A 24,448-nucleotide genomic window follows, 5' to 3' on the forward strand; every position below is an offset into this window, starting at 1 on the left:
AATTCTTGGCTATATCATCGTAAAAAAAAAAAAGGTTTTCTACGAAAGCATTAAGGCATGCCGATGATCACCAAAATAAGAGTGCGGGTTGTCTCCAGCTACCGACGTGAACACATTTTTTTTCTTGGAGTATCACGAAGCCCTGTCAAGGATGCGGAACGCCACACAAAAGGAGTAAGTGCTCCCATCTCCTGGACGTCTTCATCTTGCTTTGGTTTGAAGTGCACAAATTGAAGTTGCGCATGCGCGGCATCGCCATCACGCCAGCCACTCGGGGAGATTAACAACGGCGCCGCCGTCCCGCTCGTCTGACGGCGCCGCAGATCCAACCGTGATAATTGCAAATTGCCTCTTTTCATACATCTTTAAGTCCGCGCGAGGTTGTGCAGAGAGATCACAGCGGCGGTGGCGTGCGGTCGCACCAAGCTGTGAATTATTCTATCAATCAGCATCAATGCCACGCACCCTTCAAAATCAGATAAAAATCGCTTTCTAAGGGGGATTAATTTGTAAGTTGTAATTTGCTCTACAGATATCAGAAATAGGACGCCTCTGTATTTTTCACATGTTGAAAAAAGCAAGACGCTTTTTCGGCCACTGGACATGTTGGCAAGTTACGCTTTGTCGCAACGTGGAGCCAAAGTACCAAAGAGTAGAAAGTCGTCGCCTTGCTCACGGTCAGGAGTCAAGAACAAACCTTGCGTGGAGTTTCTAGGTTCTCCCCGTGCCGGTCTGGCTTTGCTTTGGGTCTCTGACTTCCTTCCACTTTCCAAAAACATGCACGTGCGATTGATTCAAGACCCGACATTTACTCTGAACGTGAGTGCGAATGGCTGCGCGGCTACATACGTAAGGCCCGCAATTGGCCGGCCACTAGTCCGGGGCGTGCTCAGCCGCTTGCCCAAAGTCAGCTGGCCCAAACCGGCGGTTAGCCAAAACCATAATAAGAACCAGAAACTCCACAAGCGCCAACAATCGGACTTTGGATGAACTACCGCGAGGCAACTCCTTCTGAAATGTTGCCATCGATATGATTTGTTCATATTCACTAAGAAGGCACATGAAATATGCGCGGGGCCGGGGGGGCGTGTGTTAACAAAATGAGAAAAAGAATCCCGAATCCACACGAACAAAGACATTGTTCCAGTGGTTCTGGTGTCATCTGGCAGCGTATGTGTTCATTGTCATGTCGGCATTCGTTCCTGAAAAAGCAGAAATGTGCGACGTGAACACCAAAAACAACAAAAAGCGGCACGTGTAACATTCTCAATTGTTCTGACCCTGAGGAAGGAATGAAGTACTTGATGTTTTGTGAACTGAAGGTTTGTTCTGCAAGAGTGTGACAGGAATGTTTTGGAAACAAACTCTTGTTACGCAAGTCCACTGACGCGTGACATCTGGGAGCATCAGCTGCTTACGTGTCCCAAGTAAAATAACATCAAGTCAGTGTGCTCGATGACAATGGAGCGCAGCTGGAGTCGCACGCCGAATATGTGCCGCGGCGGCAGGAAATATTTCAGTCGGACTGAAGCCATGTAAACACAACCGTATGTAAACAGTGTACGCGGTGGAGTTGCGTCAGCAGCCCAGCGTAAATAGACGCAAGGTAACGTCGACGACAACGCGGAATGGATCATTTCAAATATTTACATTTCTCCTCGCTGTAACCCAAACACATTTGAAAGTCGGAGCAGCAAGCACTCGATGACACGCAGGGCAGGAAGGTCGACGCGGGGCGCCGCGTGACGCCTCACCTCTCGGCGCTGACTTGCCTTTTTCTTCCTCTCGTGACCTGCAATTCCCATGACAGCGATACAGCGAGACGGCGGCCTCATCATTGCACGTGACAGCAAATCGCACGCACAACTGGAAATACAACTCGGAGGCACAAAATTGGCACATCTATGAATATTACTGAAACCAGCAAGCAAGTAAAAGCAAACACAAACCGCGGCAGTGAGGAGGAATTACGAGCAACCGCATTTTGTTTCTAATTTAAGGGTCATTATTCCGATGTCGCGTGCAGCAAAATGTCTCGCCGGCGACTGCGGGGCGGCACGGCTCGGTGGTCGAGTGCTCGTTTTCCAACCCGGAGGTTGCGGGTTCCATCCCCGGCCATCGTGACCATGTCCAAGTATCCTTGAGCGAGATACCGAACACCCAGTTGTCCCTGATGCTGCGTCACCAGTAGGTGGATGAGGTACAGTCCGAAGCGCTTTGAGTACCAAATACATTTACCATTTGCTGCGGAGTCATAGAAGATTCTTGCCTATGGAGCCACATTGTCTCAGCCAGCACGGATTTAAATGAAGTGCAAACTTTTTGGGGGTACTTGGTGTAAACGGAACGGCGGAGACTGAAAGTAGGGTATGGAGTTTAATGAATGCATTTGTTTTCCTGGGAAAATGTAAATGAACGCCAGCATCGGGCGGGCCTTGCTTTTTGTAGTAATGCAGCAGACTTGTTCCAGTGAGTTCCTTCGCGTGCTCCGCGTTGATACCGTAATGCATTTTCAACTGGAAATTAAGCCCAGCAGGGCGGGGGAGGGGGCCCGGCACATTTGTGACAAACATGACCTCCCCTCGCCCGCGTGGAGGATTATAGGCAACAAAAGTTGGTCCAATCGCCGCACCAGGGTTTAAGAGTATTGCGGTGACAGATTAGAGCATCTTTCGCCCGAGGGAGGAGATAAGAGCGCATCGGAGGAGCCGCCATCAGCTGCGGCGACGACGTCCGTGCACGTTGGCAAAGCTCGCAGCCCTCCGCCCCCGCGACTTCCGCATATGTGCACTGCTGGTGCGGGTTATCAAAGGTTGGAGGAGTCCCTGTGTTCCGGCCCAAACGTTGTGCTCGGCCGTTTGCCCGCTTTGACTCCTTATTACGGTTCCTAATTCCAAATGCGTCCAAGGTGTCACGCCGCGGAGCTCGCCCGCCCCTCAATTAGCTCTCGGTGCTTCAGGTTAATGGAACTTTTGATTGGACCGGCATTGCTTTCCTGTTTTCATGCGCGCGGGCGCCGACCTCGCCTTTATCTGCCGCCGACCGTCCACGTGGCCACGCGCTTTATTGGGGACTGAAGATCTGAGTCCGGGGTGGACCACAGATCACCCTCGGAAACGTCCCTCCGTCGCGGATGATCCTTCGCATCTTGTCCGTGACGCTCTAAAGCAAAAAAAAAAGGGGGTGCAGCCCGTTCTCGTTGTCTCCACCAGATTTATTCAACTTTGCATAAATGCGTAACGAACATTGGCCGGTCCATCTTTAAAAGTTTGGCTGTAGGATTTTTTTTTTTTAATGTAAAGTGACTATTTGTTGTGTGTGTTTTTAAATATAAATACTAGTGGTGTAACGCTACGCTAAATCACGTTTCGGTTCGGTTCGTTTTTTTGGGAACTTCGGTTCGGTATATTTTCGGTACAAAAAAAATATTATTTTTTTTAAGAAATTACACTAGAATAAAAATACATTAACAATAAACATCTCTTAATTTTGTAAATTATTAAGACACTGAAATCTTTAAACACTCAGCAGCAACAGCCTATGACACATCTCAGCATTCAGGTTAAACACAAGTTGTCATTACAGTACATATATACACTTTTTGTGATGAAAAATATACATACGAATAACAGTTACAATTGTTCCCAACTATATTAAAACTCTTTTTATAATGAAAAAAACACAGTAACTTTAAAAAGCCTTTATGAAATTGTATACACTTTTTAGGCATTGAAATCTTTGAAATATTCAACAGCATATTGTAACGAATTGGGTTATCTGTGCTGTGGTCGGATTAGTGTGTTTCCGAGGTTCACGAATGCATCGTACGGCAAGCGAGTGGAGCAGCGGAGAAAGAAGAGCACGAGCAGTTGTACTTGGATGAATAAAAACGTGATAATTAAACTACGTCTGACGGCGTGTTCCTGAAAGACGCTACAATATGATGAATCTCGCTATTTAAGTTTGACGTTTTTGCTCCCTCGTCTAAGAAACATTCACCGTCGGATGATGCCGTGCACGTTAGACGCGCTACCTGCCGCCCATCTCACGTAGCGATGTCGGCACACAACTTTGGGACTCCACCACGTACCTTTCCCCATCTGCGATTTGAACAGGACAGCCAGAATGTTCCCAAAGAGGAGACCGCCGTGTACGGGGGACCTTCGAGCTCTAGCTCTTTTCTGGCTCTCCCTGTTGTGCCGCCACACTCTTCTCCCGCGAGCAACAGTCAATAGCGTCTGTGCGTAAGTTCGCGCTAATAATAAGGCACGCAAGGTGCACCAAACCGAACATGACATACCGAAACATATTAATACACCCACGTGTAACGTTACACCCCTAATAAATACCAGGATATATTTTGGAGTAACCCCCCCCCCCCCGCCCTCCTATCCCTAACCCTTCCAAACCTAAACCCTTTTTCAAAACCCTACTTCCAAACCCTAACCCTTGTTTTAAACCTTAATTCCAAACCTTAAGCACTACTTCAAAAATATTACCTTTGTTCTAAACCCGACTTACAAAAATTAACCTTATTTTTAAACCCTACTTCCAAACCCGAGCCTTATTACAAACCCTACTTCCAAACTCTAACCCTACTTTCAAACCCTACTTCCAAACCCTAACCCTAGTTTTAAACCCTATTTCCAAACACGAACCCTCATTTGAAACGCTGCTTCCAAACCCTAGCCCCAGTTTTAAACCCTACTTTGAAACCTTAACCCTATTTCTAAACCCTACTTCCAAAACCTAACCCTAGTTTTGAACCCTACTTTGAAACCCTACTTCCAAATCCTAACCATAGTTTTAAACCCTACTTTGAAACCTTAACCCTATTTATAAACCCTACTTACAAGCCCTAACCCTAGTTTTAAACCATACTCACAAACCTTAACCCTAATTTTAAACCCGATTTCCAAACACTAACCCTAGTTTTAAACCCTCCTTCGAAACCCTAACCCTATTTCTAAACCCTACTTCCAAACCCTAATCCTACTTTTAAACCCTACTTTGAAACCCTACCCCTAATTTGAAACCCTACTTCCAAACCCTAACCCTAGTTTTAAACCCTACTTCAAAACCCTAACCCTAATTTGAAACCCTACTTCCAATCTTAACCCTAATTCAAAACCCTACTTCTAAACCCCAACCCTACTTTTAACCGTACTTCCAAACCCTAACCCAGTTTCAAACCCTACTCCCAAACCCTACCCCTGATTTGAAACCCTACTTCCAAACCCTACCCCTGATTTGAAACCCTACTTCCAAACCCTAACCCTAGTTTTTAACCCTACTTCAAAACCCTAACCCTGATTTCAAACCCTACTTCAAAAACCTAACCCTAATTTGAAACCCTACTTCCAAACCCCAACCCAAATTCGAAACCGACTTCTAAATCTTAAGTCTAGTTTTAAACCCTAATTCCAAACCCTATCCCTACTTTCAAACCCTATTTCCTAACCCTAACCCTAATTTGAAACCCGACTTCTAAACGCTAACTATAGTTTTAAACCCTAATTCCAAACCCTATCCCTACCTTTAAACTTTATTTCCTAACCCTAACCCTAATTTGAAACCCTACTTCCAAACCCTAACCCTAATTTGAATCCCTACTTCCAATTCCTATCCCTACTTTTAAACCCAATTTCTAAACCCTACCCCTAATTTGAAACCCTACTTCCAAACCCTATCCCTACTTTTAAACCCTACTTCAAAACCCTAACCCTAATTAAAAACCCTACTTTGAAACCCTAACCCTAATTTGAAACCTTACTTCCAAATCCTATCCCTACTTTTAAACCCTACTTCAAAACCCTAACCCTAATTTGAAACCCTACTTCCAAACCCTAACCCTAATTTGAAACCCGATTTATGAAACCCTAACTACAGTTTTAAACCCTAATTCCAAACCCTATCCCTACTTTTAAACCCTACTTCAAAACCCTAACCCTAATTCAAAACCCTACTTCCAAACCCCAACCCAAATTCGAAACCGACTTCTAAATCTTAAATCTAGTTTTAAACCCTAATTCCAAACCCTATCCCTACTTTTAAACCCTATTTCCTAACCCTAACCCTAATTTGAAACCCGACTTCTAAACGCTAACTATAGTTTTAAACCCTAATTCCAAACCCTATCCCTACCTTTAAACTTTATTTTGAAACCCTACCCCTAATTTGAAACCCTACTTCCAAACCCTAACCCTAGTTTTAAACCCTACTTCAAAACCCTAACCCTAATTTGAAACCCTACTTCCAATCTTAACCCTAATTCAAAACCCTACTTCTAAACCCCAACCCTACTTTTAACCGTACTTCCAAACCCTAACCCAGTTTCAAACCCTACTCCCAAACCCTACCCCTGATTTGAAACCCTACTTCCAAACCCTACCCCAGATTTGAAACCCTACTTCCACTCCCTATCCCTACTTTTAAACCCTACTTCAAAACCCTAACCCTAATTCAAAACCCTACTTCTAAACCCTAACCCTAATTTGAAACCTTACTTCCAAATCCTATCCCTACTTTTAAACCCTACTTCCAAACCTGAACCCTAATTCAAAACCCTACTTCTAAACCCTAACCCTACTTTTAACAATACTTCCAAACCCTAACCCTAATTCGAAACCCGATTTATAAACCATAACCCTAATCCGAAACCCAATTTATGAAACCCTAACTACAGTTTTAAACCCCAATTCCAAAACCCATCCCTACTTTTAAAACCCTATTTCCTAACCCTAACCCCACTTTTAATCCTACTTCCAAACCCTAACCCTAATTTGAAACCCTACTTCCTAAACCCTAACCCTAATTTGAAACACGACTTCTAAACCCTAACTATAGTTTTAAACCCTAATTCCAAACCCTATCCCTACTTTTAAACCCTATTTCTTAACCCTAATTCAAAATTCTACTTCTAAACCCTAACCCTACTTTCAACCCTACTTTCAAACCCTAACCCTAATTTAGAAACCCTACTTCCAAACCCTAACCCTAGTTTCAAACCCTGCTACAAAACCCTAACCCTAATTTGAGACCCTGCTTCAAAACCCTAACCCTAGTTTCAAACCCTACTTCAAAACCCTAACCTTGATTTGAAACCCTACTTCCTAACCCTGATTCGAAATCCGACTTCTAAACCCTAACCCTAATTCGAAACCCGATTTCTAAACCCTAACTATAGTTTTTAACCTTAATTCCAAACCCTAACCCTAGTTTGAAACCCCAAACCTAGTATTAAACCGTGCTTCTAAACCCGAACCCTACTGTTAAACCCTATTTCCAAACCCTAACCCTAATTCGAAACCCGATTTATGAAACCCTAACTACAGTTTGAAACCCCAATTCCAAACCCTATCCCTACTTTTAAAACCCTATTTCCTAACCCTAACCCTACTTTTAATCCTACTTCCAAACCCTAACCCTAATTTGAAACCCTATTTCCTAAACCCTAACCTTAATTTGAAACACGACTTCTAAACCCTAACTATAGTTCTAAACCCTAATTCCAAACCCTATCCCTACTTGTAAACCCTATTTCCTAGCCCTAATTCAAAATCCTACTTCTAAACCCTAACCCTACTTTTAACCCTACTTTCAAACCCTAACCCTGATTTAGAAACCCTACTTCCAAACCTTAACCCTAGTTTCAAACCCTGCTACAAAACCCTAACCCTAAATTGAAACCCTACTTCCAAACCCTAACCCTAATTCAAAACCCGACTTCTAAACCCTAACCCTAATTCGAAACACGACTTCTAAACCCTAACTACAGTTTTAAACACTAATTCCAAACCCTATCCCTACTTCCAAACGCTAATTCAAAACCCTAACCCTAATTTGAAACCCTACTTCCAAACCCTAACCCCAATTCGAAACCCTATTTTCAAACCCTAACCCTAATTCAAAACCCTACTTCTAAACCCTAACCCTATTTTAACCCGACTTCCAAACCCTAACCGTAATTTGAAACCCTACTTCGAAACCCTAACCCTAATTCAAAACCCTACTTCGAAACCCTAACCCTACTTTCAAACCCTAACCCTAATTTGAAACCCTACTTCCAAATCCTAACCCTTGTTTCAAACCCTGCTCCAAAACCCTAACCCTACTTTCAAACCTTACATCAAAACTCTAACCATAATTTGAAACTTTACTTCCAAATCCTATCCCTACTATTAAACCCTACTTCCAAACCCTAACCCTAATTCAAAACCCTACTTCTAAACCCTAACCCTACTTTTAACCCTACTTCAAAACCCTAACCCTAGTTTCAAACCCTACTTCAAAACCCTAACCCTACTTTTAAACCCTATTTCCTAACCCTAACCCGAATTTGAAACCCTACTTCCAAACCCTAACCCTAATTTGAAACCTTACTTTTAAATCCTATGCCTACTTTTAAACCCGATTTCTAAACCCTAACCCTAATTCGAAACCTGACTTATGAAACCCTAACTACAGTTTCAAACCCTAATTCCAAACCCTATCCCTATTTTTAAACCCTATATCCAAACCCTTAACCTAATTCAAAACCCTACTGCTAAACCCTAACCCTAGTTATAACCCTACTTTCAAACCCTAACCCTAATTTCAAAACCCTACTTCCAAACCCTAACCCTAATTTTAAACCCTACTTCCAAACCCTAACCCTAGTTTCAAACCCTGCTACAAAACCCTAGCCCTAATTTGAAACCCTACTTCCAAACCCTAACCTTAATTCGAAACCCGATTTATGAAACCTTTCTACGGTTTTAAACCCTAATTCCCAACCCTATCCCTACTTTTAAACCCTAACCCTACTTTCAAACTCTAACCCTAATTTGAAACCCTACTTCCTAACCCTAATTTGAAACCCTACTTCCAAACCCTAACTCTATTTTTAAACTATACTTCCAAACCCTAACCCTACATTTAACCCTACTTCCAAACCCTAACCCAAAGCCCTACTTCCAAACCCTAACCCTTGTTTTAAACCTGACTTCCAAACCCTAACCCTAATTTGAAACCCTACTTCTAAATCCTAACCCTACTTTCAAACCCTACTTCAAAACCCTAACACTAATTTGAAACCTTACTTTTAAATCCTATCCCTACTTTTAAACCCGATTTCTAAACCCTAACCCTAATTCGAAACCCGATTTATGAAACCCTAACTACAGTTTTAAACCCTAATTCCAAACCCTATCCCTACTTTTAAACCCTATTTCCTAACCCTAACCCTAATTTGAAACCCTACTTCCAAACCCTAACCCTAATTCGAAACCCGATTTATGAAACCTTACTACAGTTTTAAACCCTAATTCCCAACCCTATCCCTACTTTTAAACCCTAACCCTAATTCAAAACCCTACTTCTAAACCCTAACCCTACTTTTAAACCCTATTTCCTAACCCTAATTTGAAATCCTACTTCCAAACCCTAACCCTAATTAAAAACCCTACTTCTAAATCCTAACCCTCCTTTCACACCTTACTTCAAAACCCTAACCCTAATTTGAAACCTTACGTCCAAATCCTATCCCTACTTTCAAACCCTACTTCCAAACCCTAACCCTAATTCAAAACCCTACTTCTAAACCCTAACCCTACTTTTAACCCTAATTCCAAACCCTAACCCTAGTTTCAAACCCTACTTCAAAACCCTAACCCTAATTTGAAACCCTATTTCCAAACCCTAACCCTAATTCGAAACCCTATTTATGAAACCCTAGCCCTACTTTTAAACCCTATTTCCTAACCCTACTTTTAACCCTAATTCCAAACCCTAACCCTAGTTTCAAACCCTACTTCAAAACCCTAACCCTAATTTGAAACCCTATTTCCAAACCCTAACCCTAATTCGAAAACCCTATTTATGAAACCCTAGCCCTACTTTTACACCCTATTTCCTAACCCTAACCCGAATTTGAAACCCTACTTCCAAACCCTAACCCTAATTTGAAACCCTACTTCTAAATCCTAACCCTACTTTCAAACCCTAACACTAATTTGAAATCTTACTTTTAAATCCTATCCCTACTTTTAAACCCAATTTCTAAACCCTAACCCTAATTCGAAACCTGATTTATGAAACCCTAACTACAGTTTTAAACCCTAATTCCAAACCCTATCCCTACTTTTAAACCCTATATCCAAACCGTTTCCCTAATTCAAAACCCTACTGCTAAACCCTAACCCTTGTTATAACCCTACTTTCAAACCCTAACCCTAATTTCAAAACCCTACTTCCAAACCCTAACCTTAATTTTAAACCCTACTTCCAAACCCTAACCCCAGTTTCAAACCCTGCTACAAAACCCTAACCCTAATTTGAAACCCTACTTCCAAACCCTAACCCTAATTCGAAACCCTACTTCTAAACCCTAACTTTTACTTTTAACCCTATTTTCAAACCCTAACCCTAATTTGAAACCCTACTTCCAAACCCTAACCCTACTTTTAACCCTATTTTCAAACCCTAACCCTAAATTGAAACCCTACTTCCAAACCCTAACCCTACTTTTAACCCTATTTTCAAACCCTAACCCTAAATTGAAACCCTACTTCCAAACCCTAACCCTACTTTTAACCCTACTTTCAAACCCTAACCCTACTTTTAACCCTACTTCCAAACCCGCATGCCCATCAATACACGTCGTATTCGTCGACAAACGTGACCGTGAAAAATGTTGTCGACCGGGTGGGACAGGATGCAAGACGGAGGACGGACTGGCAAAATAGGGTCATTGTCTTTTTGAATAAAAATTGACTTGGTCCCTGCTTTGAAAAAAAAAATAGCCATAAAAACCACTTTGATTCTTTTCAAATGCAGGCATGTCAATTTTTTTTCTGATGACACACAATCGTCTTTAGAGCTTTTAATTGGTGGAAAGCTTCAATAAGGGAGTTTAATTGGTTGAATATGTTGATCCTCAAATGTGGCGGTGCATTTTTGTTTTGATGATCCCACCTAATTTATCGCAGTTAGAGAATGAAGGAATAAGTAGATCAGGGGTCAAAGGGCACAGATTGACTTAACATAACTTGTGTGGCTTATAACATGGTGCTGAGCTGCCCTCTACTGGCCAATTGGAAGACTTGCAGCAGCCACATAGAGTACGGATACACTTAAAACTTTCAAAGAAACACAGACAGTATTGTTTAGGGTTAGGGTATTTACGGCTATCTGTTTGAGTGAAATGAACATTTGTATTATCTCCTAGAAACTACTGGCTACATGACTCCCAAATGACTAAACAAATTCAAATCATGTTTGCCATTTTGAGCATTTCATTTGAATGGGAAATACCAAAAAGGACCCAGTGGTAAAGTGTGTGCGTGCTATTTACAGCTCATCTGGCTTGCGCTGAGTGTGGTGAGATGACAAGGTAACACAACTGGAGGCGTCAGCTGTGCTCCGGGAGAGGCAGAGGAAATCAATCCTGGATGACAGTCACTTCGGGATGCTTGACCGTGCTTGACAAGCTTGCACACAACACACCCTGCCCATGAGCACGTACGTCTATATGCACGCACGCACGCACACATTCATTGTCAGTTCCCGTTTATGTCTGGTCAAGGTGCATCAAATACTCAATGTGGTGTTTTAGAAGCAGCACGTTGAAAGTAGATATGCGTGCAGGTCGCAATGTAACGCAAAAAGATCACTTTCTCTCACTTTGCAGGAGCACGATAGGACCCTATTTTGCCAGTCCGTCCTCCGTCTCTGACCTGGGCACCCTTCCGTCATCGTCCGTCTGTCCTTATTCATAAAAACAATCGTCCTCCGATCCGCCCGTCCTCATCCTTTTTCCGTCCTTACATTCTGTCAGTCCGTACACCCCCCCCCCCCCCCCTTACAAATTACAACCGTTTAAGTGTAATCCAAGACAGCATAGCCAGGGGACATCATGAGAATATTGAAGATTTTAGAATATCGAAGATTTTAAAACTACATTTTCAGTTTTTATTGTGTTCATTTGGAATCATTCTTTTATTGCGGTGTTATTTTACAGGTTGTAGCTTTAAGTGTACGGCAGTGCTGACTGAATGAGCATTGATGTCAGTTTGGAGAGATTTTTATGCTCTAGACCAGTGGTCGGCCCCCAACCACCAGGCCTCGGCGGGCTGCACAGATGGAAGAAAAAAAAAGAACAAAATAAATAACGTACAGTACTTCCGGTTTATTTATCATCCGTGGCTGAAAAATATTTCATTTTGAAAAGCGACCGGATTCTCTCCGCCACATCCATCTACGACTGACTCTTAACGCATGTCAAGTTGTCTCTGACGCGTACTGCTACTATTAAATGCGCGGGCTAGCAAATGAGTAGAATAAACAGACGTATTTTGGAAAGGTTCTTCCATTTTTCCTTTAATCCAGTGCATGTGGGGTCATATTTTCTGTTCAAAGAGTTAGTTCAGGCCATGTTCAACATAGTGACAAACTCAATGATAAGCATTTTCGTTGGCTTTACTTCAATGTTAAGGCGAACAGCAATCGTTTTGGCCTTTTCTTTAGTAGTTGCAAAATCCGGCGTGACATCCTGCCCCATATATTGAGACAACATACTCGATGGTGTTAATGTTAACACACTCTCTATTTGGCTGCTTATAACTGCACTGAAACAAAATATAAAAATGACATGAATGCAAAAAAAAAAAAAATATATATATATATATATATTTATACATATATATATATATATATGTATATGTATAGGTATGTATATATATGTATAGGTATGTATGTGTATATATATATATATATATATATATATATATATATATATATATATATGTATAAATATATATATATATATATATATTTAATTATTATTATTATATATAATAATTATCTCTCTCACCTGAGAATTTGGTCTTTGATCTGGTACACATTTTGTTCATACATGACAACGTATTGATTCCAAAAAATATCTCAAAGTGTAAAAAGTGGGACATCTTGCCCCGGTCTCCCCTGCATGTTTTTAGGTAAAATGAATACTTTTGTTTGAGCCCATAAATTACTGACAACAAAAAAAACAATAAACGGATTATGTTGAAGATGCTGAAAAATTCTGCAATTTGAACATTTAATTCAGTGATTGTTTACTTTCCACTAGAGGGAGCCGCATACCACACCATGAGAATCACTGATAAAAAAGTTCGACATCGCTGGCGTCAGGCAAAACTTTGTACTCCAAAGTTGCCACTTTTCAACTATTAACGTTGCACCATCAAAGCAACACTTTAGATTGCTCAACAATTGGTAAAAATAAAAATAAAAAAATAACGCCCACACGTGTGGCCTCTGGCTAATCGTTTCCATTTGTGAAAAAATAGGAAATTGACCAAATTGTGACCAGAGTTGTCACAGTTCCCTTAAAAAAAAGTAACGTATTTACTGATGACTTGCTTTAAAGGTTAACTTAATTACTTTACTGATGACTTGATTTTAAATGTTACCAAGTTAGATTACAAGTTACTTTCATAGTCAGATTCAGCAGATAATGACACACCTGCTTCACATAAAAATGAAACCCAGTTTTGCCACTTAATTGGAAGTGTATTTTTAACAGTGACATTCACGAATCAAGTTTGTTTGTATAAAATAAAGATCACCTTTTCGAAGAACAGAAAATATATTTGTAGATCAAATCTAAAATAATATTGAAATATTTCATGTTGGAATGGCAAAACTCAACCTTCATAAAGATGACATTTGGGGACCTCCTGCATTCACACAAACTGGAGGAACTTTCTCTTGAACATTGAATGCAGTCTGCGCTGAGATCCTTGTTTGTTTGTTTTGACATGTTGTTGAAGCTAGAAAATCCTCAGTTGTACAACAAACCCTGATATTTTTGTTTTGTGATGACACCAATTCCAAATAGTGACTGTATTTCCAGGATGGCCAGGCAGCAACGGATGCGGAGAGCTCGCCGAGGCGGCTCACTGGAAGCTGGCGGTCACTGCCGCTCCCAAACTTTGGATGAAGCGATGGACGTCGCTAAACGAGTTGTAGAGCGGCACCGGCGCGATGCGCAAAACACTCGGATGACGCATGTCACACTGGAGGGGAAAAACAGGGAAAACAATGTCACGCAGCTCCCCGCATACCTGCATGTGACTAGAAGGCATCCAACCCAAACTACGGCTCAGCGGCCGTTTGCGACTTCTACTAAGAATACAGTCAGTGGTGCCTTGAGACACGAGTTGAAACCAAAACTCTTTGAAATCATATTTCACCACTGAAATGAATCACCACAAGTGCGTTTTAAGAAGTTGAAGTGTCTCAAGCAAAGCGGATTGAAGAAAAGGCTATAGTTGAATACACACTAAATGTGCGAATACTTTTGTTCTATGGGCAGGTGATTGAAGGCTACTCACAACCACACCCCTCTTCTCAAGCTCCTGGAAAACTCTCCGGATGGGCACAGAGAAGCAGAGTGACAGCTGGCAGCCTCTCTGCTGCGGGTCCGAGGGCGTGATGATGCGCACGTGAGGCTTGCGGGGCCGGGCGGGATCCTCCTTATAGTAGTGGCCAATGAGATACTCCAAGTAGCCCGTGAGCAGCACCGACTTCCTGCGTAGCGTCTGCATGCTGGTCATGTTAAAAATCTGCAAGGCAAACAATGCTTGTCACCGTTGAAATTCATTCTGTGAATAATACAAAGGAAAAAAATACAAAATTGTGTCAATAAAAATATTCCACGTTTTATACATGTTTACCAGTACCTTGAGCTTGCAAAGGCGTACTTAAATCCCATCATGATATTTAAGGTCTAATGTTACAAATGTACATAATGTCAAATGTATACTATTTAATAAGTTGTGTGGCATTGCTGCGGACATTTCATTTCGTCTTTCCGATGCAGCCGCAGCAGTTGCCCATTGACTGACTCCTTTTGATTCCTTTCCTCGTGGATGTTCTTCGCAGCACAGGCTTCATGATCAAAAGGAAGTACCGCTACATGTTCTGTGCTCGTATCCTTGTGAGTCAGTTAGCCGCATTAGCTGGCTAGCACTGGCCACCGGTCCTTCACGGCACTGATTATGAGTACGAGGGCATGACATTTGCTATCTGCATTGTGTAGAGTCACCTAACATTGTTAACGACGACTGTTGTTGCTTGCAAAGTTACCGCGGGAGGGTGTGGGGTTGATGTTCAAATCGACATGGGCTAAAATTTTCAGAACGACACGAAGTGTAAATATTTTCACAGCACAGCCACCACATGGTGCCATGAGACTGTTTTAGGATCCTAAATGCCGAGTGAGTGCCCGCATATTCATTTTTTATTATTCATGGGAAATGCGGTACATTGTATAGTCAAGGTTATACTTCAGGATGACTTTTCACACACACACCCAACTGCAACGCTCTTACGCTGAAAAAAATCTGGTGGTTTGAATTTACAACATTTTATTTCGGCAGGGGGTTGTACAACATAAAATCATCTGGATTCACTTTTTTTTTTTAAGTAGATGTATATTCTACTTTATAAAATTCAGATACCTTTTTTAAAGGTCAGGGTGCAAAGATTGACAACTTTTCCGTAGCCCTCTAGAACGCCCTTTACAATGCATATCTGTCATTAAAATGTGATGAGGTCGTTGTTAGGCAGCAGTTTAATCACCAAATACAATTCAGAATGTGTCGTCTGCCGTTTGAATCTGGCGCCCCCTCATCTTGGGCTTTTTCCGGAGACGTGACGTCACAGTAGCCGGGGGGATTCAGTGACTCCTAATCACGAAGGGTCGAATAACGCCCCCTTTTGTCGGCTCGTGCGTCTCAAAATCCTCTCCTTCCAAAACATCGCTCGCCATTGAATGTGCTGTGTTGTGTCGCGCATGGAAATTGTACCGTCTACGGTGTAGCGAGCGGTTTAGCTATATCTACGTCCATTGCTCAAGCTCCCACGAGGTTCGGAAACACTCGGAATGGCTAAGTAAAACCTATTTTCTAATCGATCTGTGGTTGACAACTTGTATGTATTATAAAACCTATTACCAATGAGAATATGAATTTTAACCGACTCTGAAAAATGTTTGCACCCTGACCTTTAGGTAGATTTTTAGTCTACTTAAAAATACATATACATTTCGTACAACCACTTGACGAAATAAAAACGATTTAAATTCAACACACCTTTTTTTGTGTAGTCACAATGCTGAGACACTACTACAATGATCTCATACGTGCCACTGAAACGCATATCTCAGTATATGAATGGATTATGATGTGTGGGACAGTTTCAGAAGTACGGTACATGTGAGAGATTTTCAACCGTGTGTAGGAGAGTGTTCCACTAATGTGTGCGAGAATGGTTCAGTACTACTGCAAATGTGAGAGGCTTTCGTGGCGCTTGAGAATTGGACTTGTATTGCAGTCGTGTATCCGAGCAAAAACAAAAATCTGTGTGAGGTCATCCTGAATAACTGAATTGCACCCCCGATAGTCGCTCATTGCTTAGACGGACACGCACACACGCATGCGCACACACAGAGGAAGTGACTGTGCTTTGTGCTGTACAGACCAAGTGGGCAGCAGTACCTCCAAACTGGCCTGCAGGGGACACACAAGGAGAACAGGCTGGTTGGACAGTCGGAAGCCTTTCACGCCAGGCTGCAGCTCCAACTCTGGCTCGCGCACACACAAACACGCACGCACCCACACAAATGCGTGTTGCATTGTCAATGTGTATGACACACTGATACCACTACACTTGTTGCTTGCTACCATGTCTGAGTAAGAAAAAATATCTCTATATTTGATCAAAGCAAAGCAAATACTGGGCCGCCGTGTTATGCTTTCCATTTGTGTTAGGGGCGCAAGTGTAGATTGGCACCACAAGATGGCAATGTTGCAGTTACGGAAGGAATGTTTGTTTACCATTGTTCATCTGGAAACGGGTTTTGAGGTCATGACCCCACCACCCCGTCAGCCTGCAAGCACGCGACAGCACAACGCGTCACACTGATAGTCGCCGATGCTGCTAACTAAGTTTGGGTTGATGGCGCATTGTTCAAGTGACACAATTGGGACATGCATCATGGCCGCGTAAACGGTGCACTCACGCGGGTTTGACGGTGTGTCGATGTTTCTCGTGGACGAAGGCTCCAGCAATCCCCCCGCAACCTGAGTTCAAATACTGAACAAACACGGACATAGTGTAAATACACAAAGATGCTCATCATACAGTCCAAAGTCGCATGGCTCGTCGTGTCAACCTTGTAAGAGCACCAGCAAGCAAAGTCCACGCCCCAGTCGTGCAGCTTGAGCTCCACATTTCCTGCCGCGTGGGCCAGGTCGAAGCCCACCAAGCAGCCCTGGCCGACCCGCGTTGACATTGACGTTGACGTTGTTGTTGTTGTTGTTGTTGTCATCTTCGGTTCGTACAAGTGAATTGGATGCAAACTATTGTCACGTTCCTCTCACCTTGTTCTGGGCGGCCTTGGTGATGGCGGCCATGTTGAACAGCTGACCGGTATAGTACTGAACTCCACTGAGCATCACTAAAGCCACAGAGGCACCCTCTCCCTCGATCACGTCCACGATGTCCTCTGTTCGTAGCGTCTCCTCCCCCTGGAAACACAGATTCAGTTATGACCATTTGACATGACTTCTGGTTGAAAACTCTCTTTTCTTCTTAAAGCGGAAGTCAACCCACCCCCAAAAACTATTTGCAATAATATGTGCCTTCACTCGTCTCAATATGGCATTCGGATTAATGTTGAGTTTTTTGAATATGAGTTAAGCAGCAAAATCGACCTGTTTTTCGCCAAAATGGCCGCCCCCTGAGATGGATAAAAACAGGTGGATTTTGCTGCTTCGCTCCTATTCCACAGACACAACATTAACCCAGAATGTCAAGTTGAGACTCGTATTATTGGAAAGAAACGTTATGGGTTGACTTCCCCCTTTAAAAGATGAGATAAGACGTTTTCAGTGGTCATTTAAATATGCATTGTTGACAGTAAATGGAGGGGAATACATAGCGTCTCAGACTATTTGGGAATGTTTGTAAAACAACAGGTTGGGGTGTATATTGTGGTCAGTACGATGTACCGGTCTGGGCTTCAGCAGCAACATGCTCTGCTCGGGGTCAAATCCTCGTAGTCGGATCTGAGACTCGACAGCGTACTGACAGGAGACGGACGGCATCATAGCGCGATGTCCAACGGGCCAAGCAGTCATTCATACGGGTCACACGGACGCCACCCAAGTCAACGTCTGGTTGCAGCGTGACAATTCAAGTCACTCACGTGATCCGAAGGGAAGGCTTTGTCTTCCAGGACTATCTTGTGGCGCGCAGCCGTGGGCTGGTAGAAGGAAAGCTACCAAAGCAAAGTCAGACGTTACTCAAGAAAGTTTGCGTTTTGACATCACTCAATTTGTTTGGTTTTGCACCATCAGCAGGTGTAAATTGACCGTCAAGCCGTTCATCAGCGCCACCTCTTCTGGATGCGCTCCTGAAAACAAAAACACCGCAAAGACAAATTACGGGACATTTTACGTGAAATCTAAGTCGGTCATGGCGCGAGACTAACTTGTGCTACTGGTGGAACTTTGATTACAGTATAGTCGCACTAATAGTAGCATTTCTACAACCGGCAGTGGAACGTCAACTTGTTTAATTCAAATGTAATTCTCCCCCAGCAAAGTTTATCTCCACTCCAATTCAAATCTAAATTGTGCCCTTTTGCGCTCCATTGAAATGCAGCAAGGCATTTCACACTTTGTTCTCGTTCAGAAACTAATATTATATGAAATGGCTCCCTTGTCCGAAAAATGATAAATGACGTTATCTGCTAGGAAACTTAAGGAAAAAAAAGAGTTTTGAATGAAAGCCATATTACCCAAATTGTTTGGGAATAAATAACCAGGAATTAAAAAAAAACAAATAACCTTCATGGTTTCAATTGACAAAAAGTGGAACTGATAGGGCCAAAAGTTACAATTGGATCCAAACAGTAAATCATTGATATATTTAAATAGCTGAAGTTGGAGACTACCAAATCAGACAAAAATCCACAGCCCTGGGAAGTTTCATTACATTCGCATTGATGCAAGCGCAAATATTTGTGAGCCCAGAAGGTTACACTTAGCTGCCGTACCCTTAACGGCTCATCCTACACACTGCACCGCTGTATTGAGAAAAAAAAAAAACATGAAAAAAGAAAAAACGAGCCCTCTCATGCTTAACCAAGCTAAGCCATACAGTGGGGCAAAGCCAATGAAATGGTAATGCTCAGTGTTACCGACAACTCTTGCCATCAGCTCCTCCAGGTTGTTCTCAGCCCAGGCCCAAGGTCGCGACCCCTCCATATGGCCGTGCACGCCCCTGACAAGCGCACACTCCATCAACCAAAGTTGTTGAAATGTCTTTCAGCAATGTGCCACAAAACGAGTTGCTGTACATTTTGGCCCACTTGTCCAGCTCCTGCTCCAAGTACTTCTTGACCATTTGGGGCTGCAGGCCCAGCGAGTTGCCAACCAGGTAGATGCTGTCTTTGGCGCCGTCCGCCAGCGACAGATCAGCTGTGGGTCGGAGCAACTACATCAGGCTCGCACGATGCAACATGTTACAAGATTACGATTTGCTTCCTTGCTATTAGGGGGGTCAAACTTTTTCCTCCGAGAGCTGCATACAAAAAAATGGGAGGATACAAGGGCCATGGGGGATGTGGGTGTGGCACCCTAAACACACATTTTTTGACACCTCCACGTTTCACGCTGCCCCCGTCACCCAGCACGGCACAAACACTTTTGTACCGTTTTTGGCTTGTCTCTCTAGTGTGTTTTCCCGTATTGTTTTTTTTTTCCCACAGTAAACAGAAAGGGGAAAAAATATATAATAGACATAGAAAAAGCCCATTTTCCACTTACAGGTAGGTAAATCTGCAATCTTGGGCACCAAAAAGTGCTCTCTGAGGTGTCTCAACTCATCATGGTCATCCAAGAACGCAGCCACCCGCTCTGAGGTGGTGAGGCAGCCGAGCCGAGCGGCCACCTGCTCCACAGTTTCTCTCACAGTCAAGCCAGTCGTCTGCTCCATTGCTGCGTCTCGCTCAACCTGCACACTCCAAACACATTTTTACATACAGTCAATACACTACATAACCATTTAGTGCTGGCCCACTCTCACATTCACAACCACTTCGGTGGCTTTCTTTGGTGGTGAACTCTGGAGCAAGGTCAACATTGTTTAGTGGCAAAAAATGAAAACTGCTCAAATGTCTTCAAAGTACAACATGAATATCTACTACAGTACTGTTACTCACCTATCAAATAAATATTAAAGAATTCTGGCCTCCCTTCATGGGTTCCCTCTACATTTTAGAGTTTCAGATTTTTTATTTTTCCTTTAAATGGTGTCGCCCCACCTTATCTCTCTGAGCTCCTCCACCGCTACGCACGTGCCCGGTGCCTCGGGTCAGAGGACCAAATGCGACTGGAGGTACCTATGGCCACATCAATCTCTGAAATGATCAAAACAATTTGCCACTGTTTTGGATTTTATGAGTAGTAAGTGTTTTCCTCTCCATAAAAAAAAAAAAAAAAAAAAACATTACATCACTTGATGTTAGAAAAGTGTGATCAATCTTTACCAAAATCTATGTGGACGTCTACCTATACTGACATCAATGGTGGCATTTTGCACTTAAAATTTGTGACAGTGCAAGTAAAAAAATCCTCTACTTATGCATGTGCGACCCATAAATTTGTTGGGTTTTTTGTCATGTCATCTTCCAAAGCGCTTATCCGAAACAGGGTCGCGGGGAGTTGCTGGAGCCTATCCCAGCCGTCAATGGGCGAAGGCTGACTACACCCCGAACTGGTCGCCAGCCAGTCGCAGGGCACACACATAGACACTGTCACTGAGCGGGAATCGATCCCACGCTGCCCGCACACAACTCGGGCGTGTGTACCACTACACTATCAGCGGACACTTGTTGGGTTTTTTTTCCATTATTATTGTTGATTATTCTTTGCTACACTGCTTTCTAACACCTGCAAACTTGAATCCTTGATCAGTAATATAGTGAAAATGAGTGGAAATGTGAATATCGCTGGGATCGCGCAGAACTCTGGTGGCTCCAAAGTCATCACTTAGGTTTGAGGAGATAAAAAGCCTTTAAAGTTGCATCAGCAAAGACAGCGAGCATGGACCGATCAGTAGTACAGATAAGGGGAGGTTTTCAACCCAAGTCCAGCGATATTTACTCTGCTACTTGATTTACACTGTGCGCCCCTAAATGTTCTACTACTTTGCAATTTCTTGACCAACATTGATGCATGCAAGTACAGTACATTTACTGTTGCCTAAAACTGGGACTGTGCAGAGAACATCAGTGGCCAGTCTGCGTGGTGGACAACAATGCATCAAGTCAGACAAAACCATTTATTAACCCTTACAAACACACATCCACAGCTTGACAACGTACACTAATATCTTCTCCCCAAAATCTCAGATGTAGTGCTGAGTTTCTCTCCAGGTTCCCTCAGCATTTCCTTGCTCTCCTCACTCATACCCCCTTCAAGTTTCTGAACTAGTAGTTCCTGCGCACTGCCAATGGACATACATGTGAGACATGATCGATAAATCGTACATTAATAGTTCCAACATTACTGAAGAAAAAATATCATTTACTATTGTTCACCCTCCCACCTCTAGTGATATTGATGTGCTTGCTGCTTTGCTGCATTTGTACCTTAAAAAATGAATAATCGTTTTTAAAAAGTCACAACCTATTAGACTATATATTACTTCATTTTCAAATATATAAAAAAGGAGATTTTTGATTAGTGTAATGACATCTGTGAATATGCTATTCAGTAAGGGTGTAACGGTACACGTGGGTGTATCAATACGTTTCTGTATGGCACGTTCGGTTCGGTCCACCTTGCGTACCGTTTCTGATCCGTTTTTATTATTAGCGCGATCTTACGCACGGACGCTATTGACTGTTGCTCGCGGGAGAGGAGAGTGGCGGCACTAAAGAGGAGCCAGTCCGCCAGAAGCCGTGATAAATCATAAATGCATGGATAAATGCATAAGCAAACAAGCCAGTTAGTAGAAAATGGGTAATCCTTCACAAAACAACACTGAGTATCAAGGTCTATTTTGTCCCGTTGTAAAAAAAAAAACTTGCATAATACATAATGCATTATTTTAAATAACATTTATTTCCCTTTATTATTTAATCAAATATTTTGTTGGCAAATTTCAAATCTTTATCCAGTTTTTAAAAAAAATCAAACAATGACCACATGTAGTGTGCATGAAACCCATTTTGTGAAACAATGTAGGTAATGATTATACTGCTGTGTTTTAAAGAGACACACTTACTTCAATTTTTCTTTTAAAGTAAATAAGAAACAAATATAGACAGGGTTGTACGCTGCCTAACGTAGTCACGTTTTAAACGACATAATGATTCCATCAGAGATTGTATTTAAAATTATATCAAGATTAATTATTGGGGTGTTAAAAATGAGCCATTTGAAATAAAACTCTGACCAACCAAACTAATGTTATTCAGAAACAATAGAGATGAACTAACTTTTTTTTTCTTGTAATGTCTTGCTTATTCCATAATATCCCGGTGCTGAGAAATATAAATCAGCAACCACGAAATAAGCGTGTTCGATGCGTTTTACGAGCAGAAAAGTAAGATTTAGCAGCTAACGTGGCTAGCCCGTGTAAATTTAAGATGATCTAAAGTCTACACTTGCATATATGCACGTTTGCAGAATAACGCCATTTACCCGTTACGCCATACTTTTATTTCAATTCACCTGCTAACATGACAAGCAACCGCTTGCTAATATTGTCTACTTTTGCAGATACTCTTGAATACCGTAACTTACCGGCCGGTGCCGGCTCTGACTCCATAGTCTTATGTCGAAAAACAAACACTGCTCCGGCTGGCACTTCCGACAGCTTCGCTTCACCGAGCTTCCGAACTCTCATCCGGGTCCCGTGAGCGGCGAGGTAGCCACTAGCCACTAGCCACTAGACACTAGTCACTAGTCACTAGTCACTAGTCACTAGTCACTAGTCACTAGTCACTAGTCACTAGTCACTAGTCACTAGCCACATCCCCTTCGCGCTGTGTCCTAATGTGCACACTATTTCCTATGTAGCGCACTATTAAGGGGCTAGGCCATTTTGTAGGGGTGTCCGAATGTCCAAGGAGGGGGTGTAAATGTAGAACACGCAAATTACCCACAATGCACTTGAAAAAGTAGTGTGCACTGTGCATTGATGTTCACTCAACTAGTTAAAAACTAAAGATACACCGCATTGCGAGCAGGAGAACAACATGGTGCAAGCGCAATGCTGTAAGCACGGAAATATTACATATTATTCAATTGAAAATATGTACAATAAAGGAAATAAAGTGCAGTTAAATTGTTGTTGTTTTTTTATTCACAATAAATAGTCGGAGATCACAATGCGCCGGTGCGTTACGACAGGCGGTGGTCACGTAATATGCGACGAGGAGAAAGTGGTGAGCTGGCTGTCCGAATTGCCAAACAGAATGAAGGATATACAGTATACTGTGTGTAGTGCGGGGATATGTAGTGAATGAGGGGTTAGGAAATAAGATACTTTGGACATTCGGACACTAGCTGCCACTGACTCGTTTTGATTTGAAAGGGCTTCGAACAACGGTTAGGGTTTCGAACTAATTAGAACTATGGTTAGAGTTTCAAACTAGGTTAGGGTTGCATTCTCATTGAATTTGAAGACTGTACAGTACAGTATACAGTAGCGTGGATCAAGTGAACCGTAGCCTATGGGTTGTGAAAGTGGACTGGTATAAGGCAATAGGCGTTAGAAATCCTTTTGCATGACCCACACGTTTCTGTTACTACAAAGAACAGATAGAAATAAAGCTAAGTAAAAGAGTAATGAATAAATACACAGGACAAATGGCGACCATATATTAGTTGCAACTCACAGTTGAGTTGCAGATGCTCCTCTTCTGCTGGCAGCCAATCGTCTGACCCAGAAGCGCTCTTTCACCTCGGAATCTTTACCTCCAAGTTAATAATTGTTATGACCTCACACATGCTTCTTATTGTCCTTCTTCGTCGAGTGCACTGTTTCTTGTTGTCAGTCAAGGTCTTCGTGTAACTTGGATGTTTTAAGTGGTCCAGTGAGAGATGGGGTAATTATCATGATTTACTCTGTTGGTCCACAAACTATCTTCCGTATTTACTACACACAATGTATCTTTGTTCATCAGGCAGAACAATTTAATGTTCTTCTACTCAACGGCGGCGGGTACAATTGGCATGTGGATCCACCTGATACCATGCCATTGCCATGCAGCCATATAACAGACAAAACATTTCACACAGAGAACCTTTGTGAGTAAACTGAGACCAGGTCGTTATTATTTCGAGATCAGTATGTGCCTTGCACGGCTCAATAAAGGTTGGGGAGAACT

The 24,448-nt window shown here is 42.5% G+C and overlaps 1 protein-coding gene across 7 annotated transcripts; it reads right to left on the bottom strand.

Moving 5' to 3' along the window:
* Positions 1-13,036: 13,036 nt before the first annotated feature.
* On the bottom strand, positions 13,037-24,110 carry kynu (kynureninase). 7 transcript variants are annotated; one of them, XM_086041662.1, is made up of 15 exons: positions 23,957-24,014; positions 20,372-20,467; positions 19,875-20,061; positions 19,406-19,526; positions 19,247-19,329; positions 18,396-18,457; positions 18,251-18,322; positions 18,054-18,128; positions 17,424-17,570; positions 17,216-17,314; positions 17,063-17,136; positions 16,878-16,930; positions 16,539-16,624; positions 14,373-14,603; positions 13,037-14,054 (listed from the first exon to the last, which is right to left on the bottom strand). In XM_086041662.1, the coding sequence occupies exons 3-15, from the start codon at positions 20,041-20,043 to the stop codon at positions 13,935-13,937; spliced, it is 1,392 nt and encodes a 463-aa protein (XP_085897788.1). In that variant the 5' UTR covers positions 20,044-20,061; positions 20,372-20,467; positions 23,957-24,014; the 3' UTR covers positions 13,037-13,934. The 7 variants fall into 7 exon arrangements, with proteins under 7 accessions (XP_085897788.1, XP_085897777.1, XP_085897800.1 ...); XM_086041651.1 differs by lacking the exon at positions 23,957-24,014 and adding an exon at positions 22,860-23,209; XM_086041674.1 differs by lacking the exon at positions 23,957-24,014 and adding an exon at positions 22,860-23,209 and having other exon boundaries at positions 19,875-20,068.
* Positions 24,111-24,448: the final 338 nt, after the last annotated feature.

The sequence above is a fragment of the Filicampus tigris genome, chromosome 1 (genome assembly GCF_054856515.1).
Source record: "Filicampus tigris isolate MCC_2025a chromosome 1, RoL_Ftig_1.0, whole genome shotgun sequence".
In the NCBI taxonomy this organism is placed as follows: Eukaryota; Metazoa; Chordata; class Actinopteri; order Syngnathiformes; family Syngnathidae; genus Filicampus; species Filicampus tigris.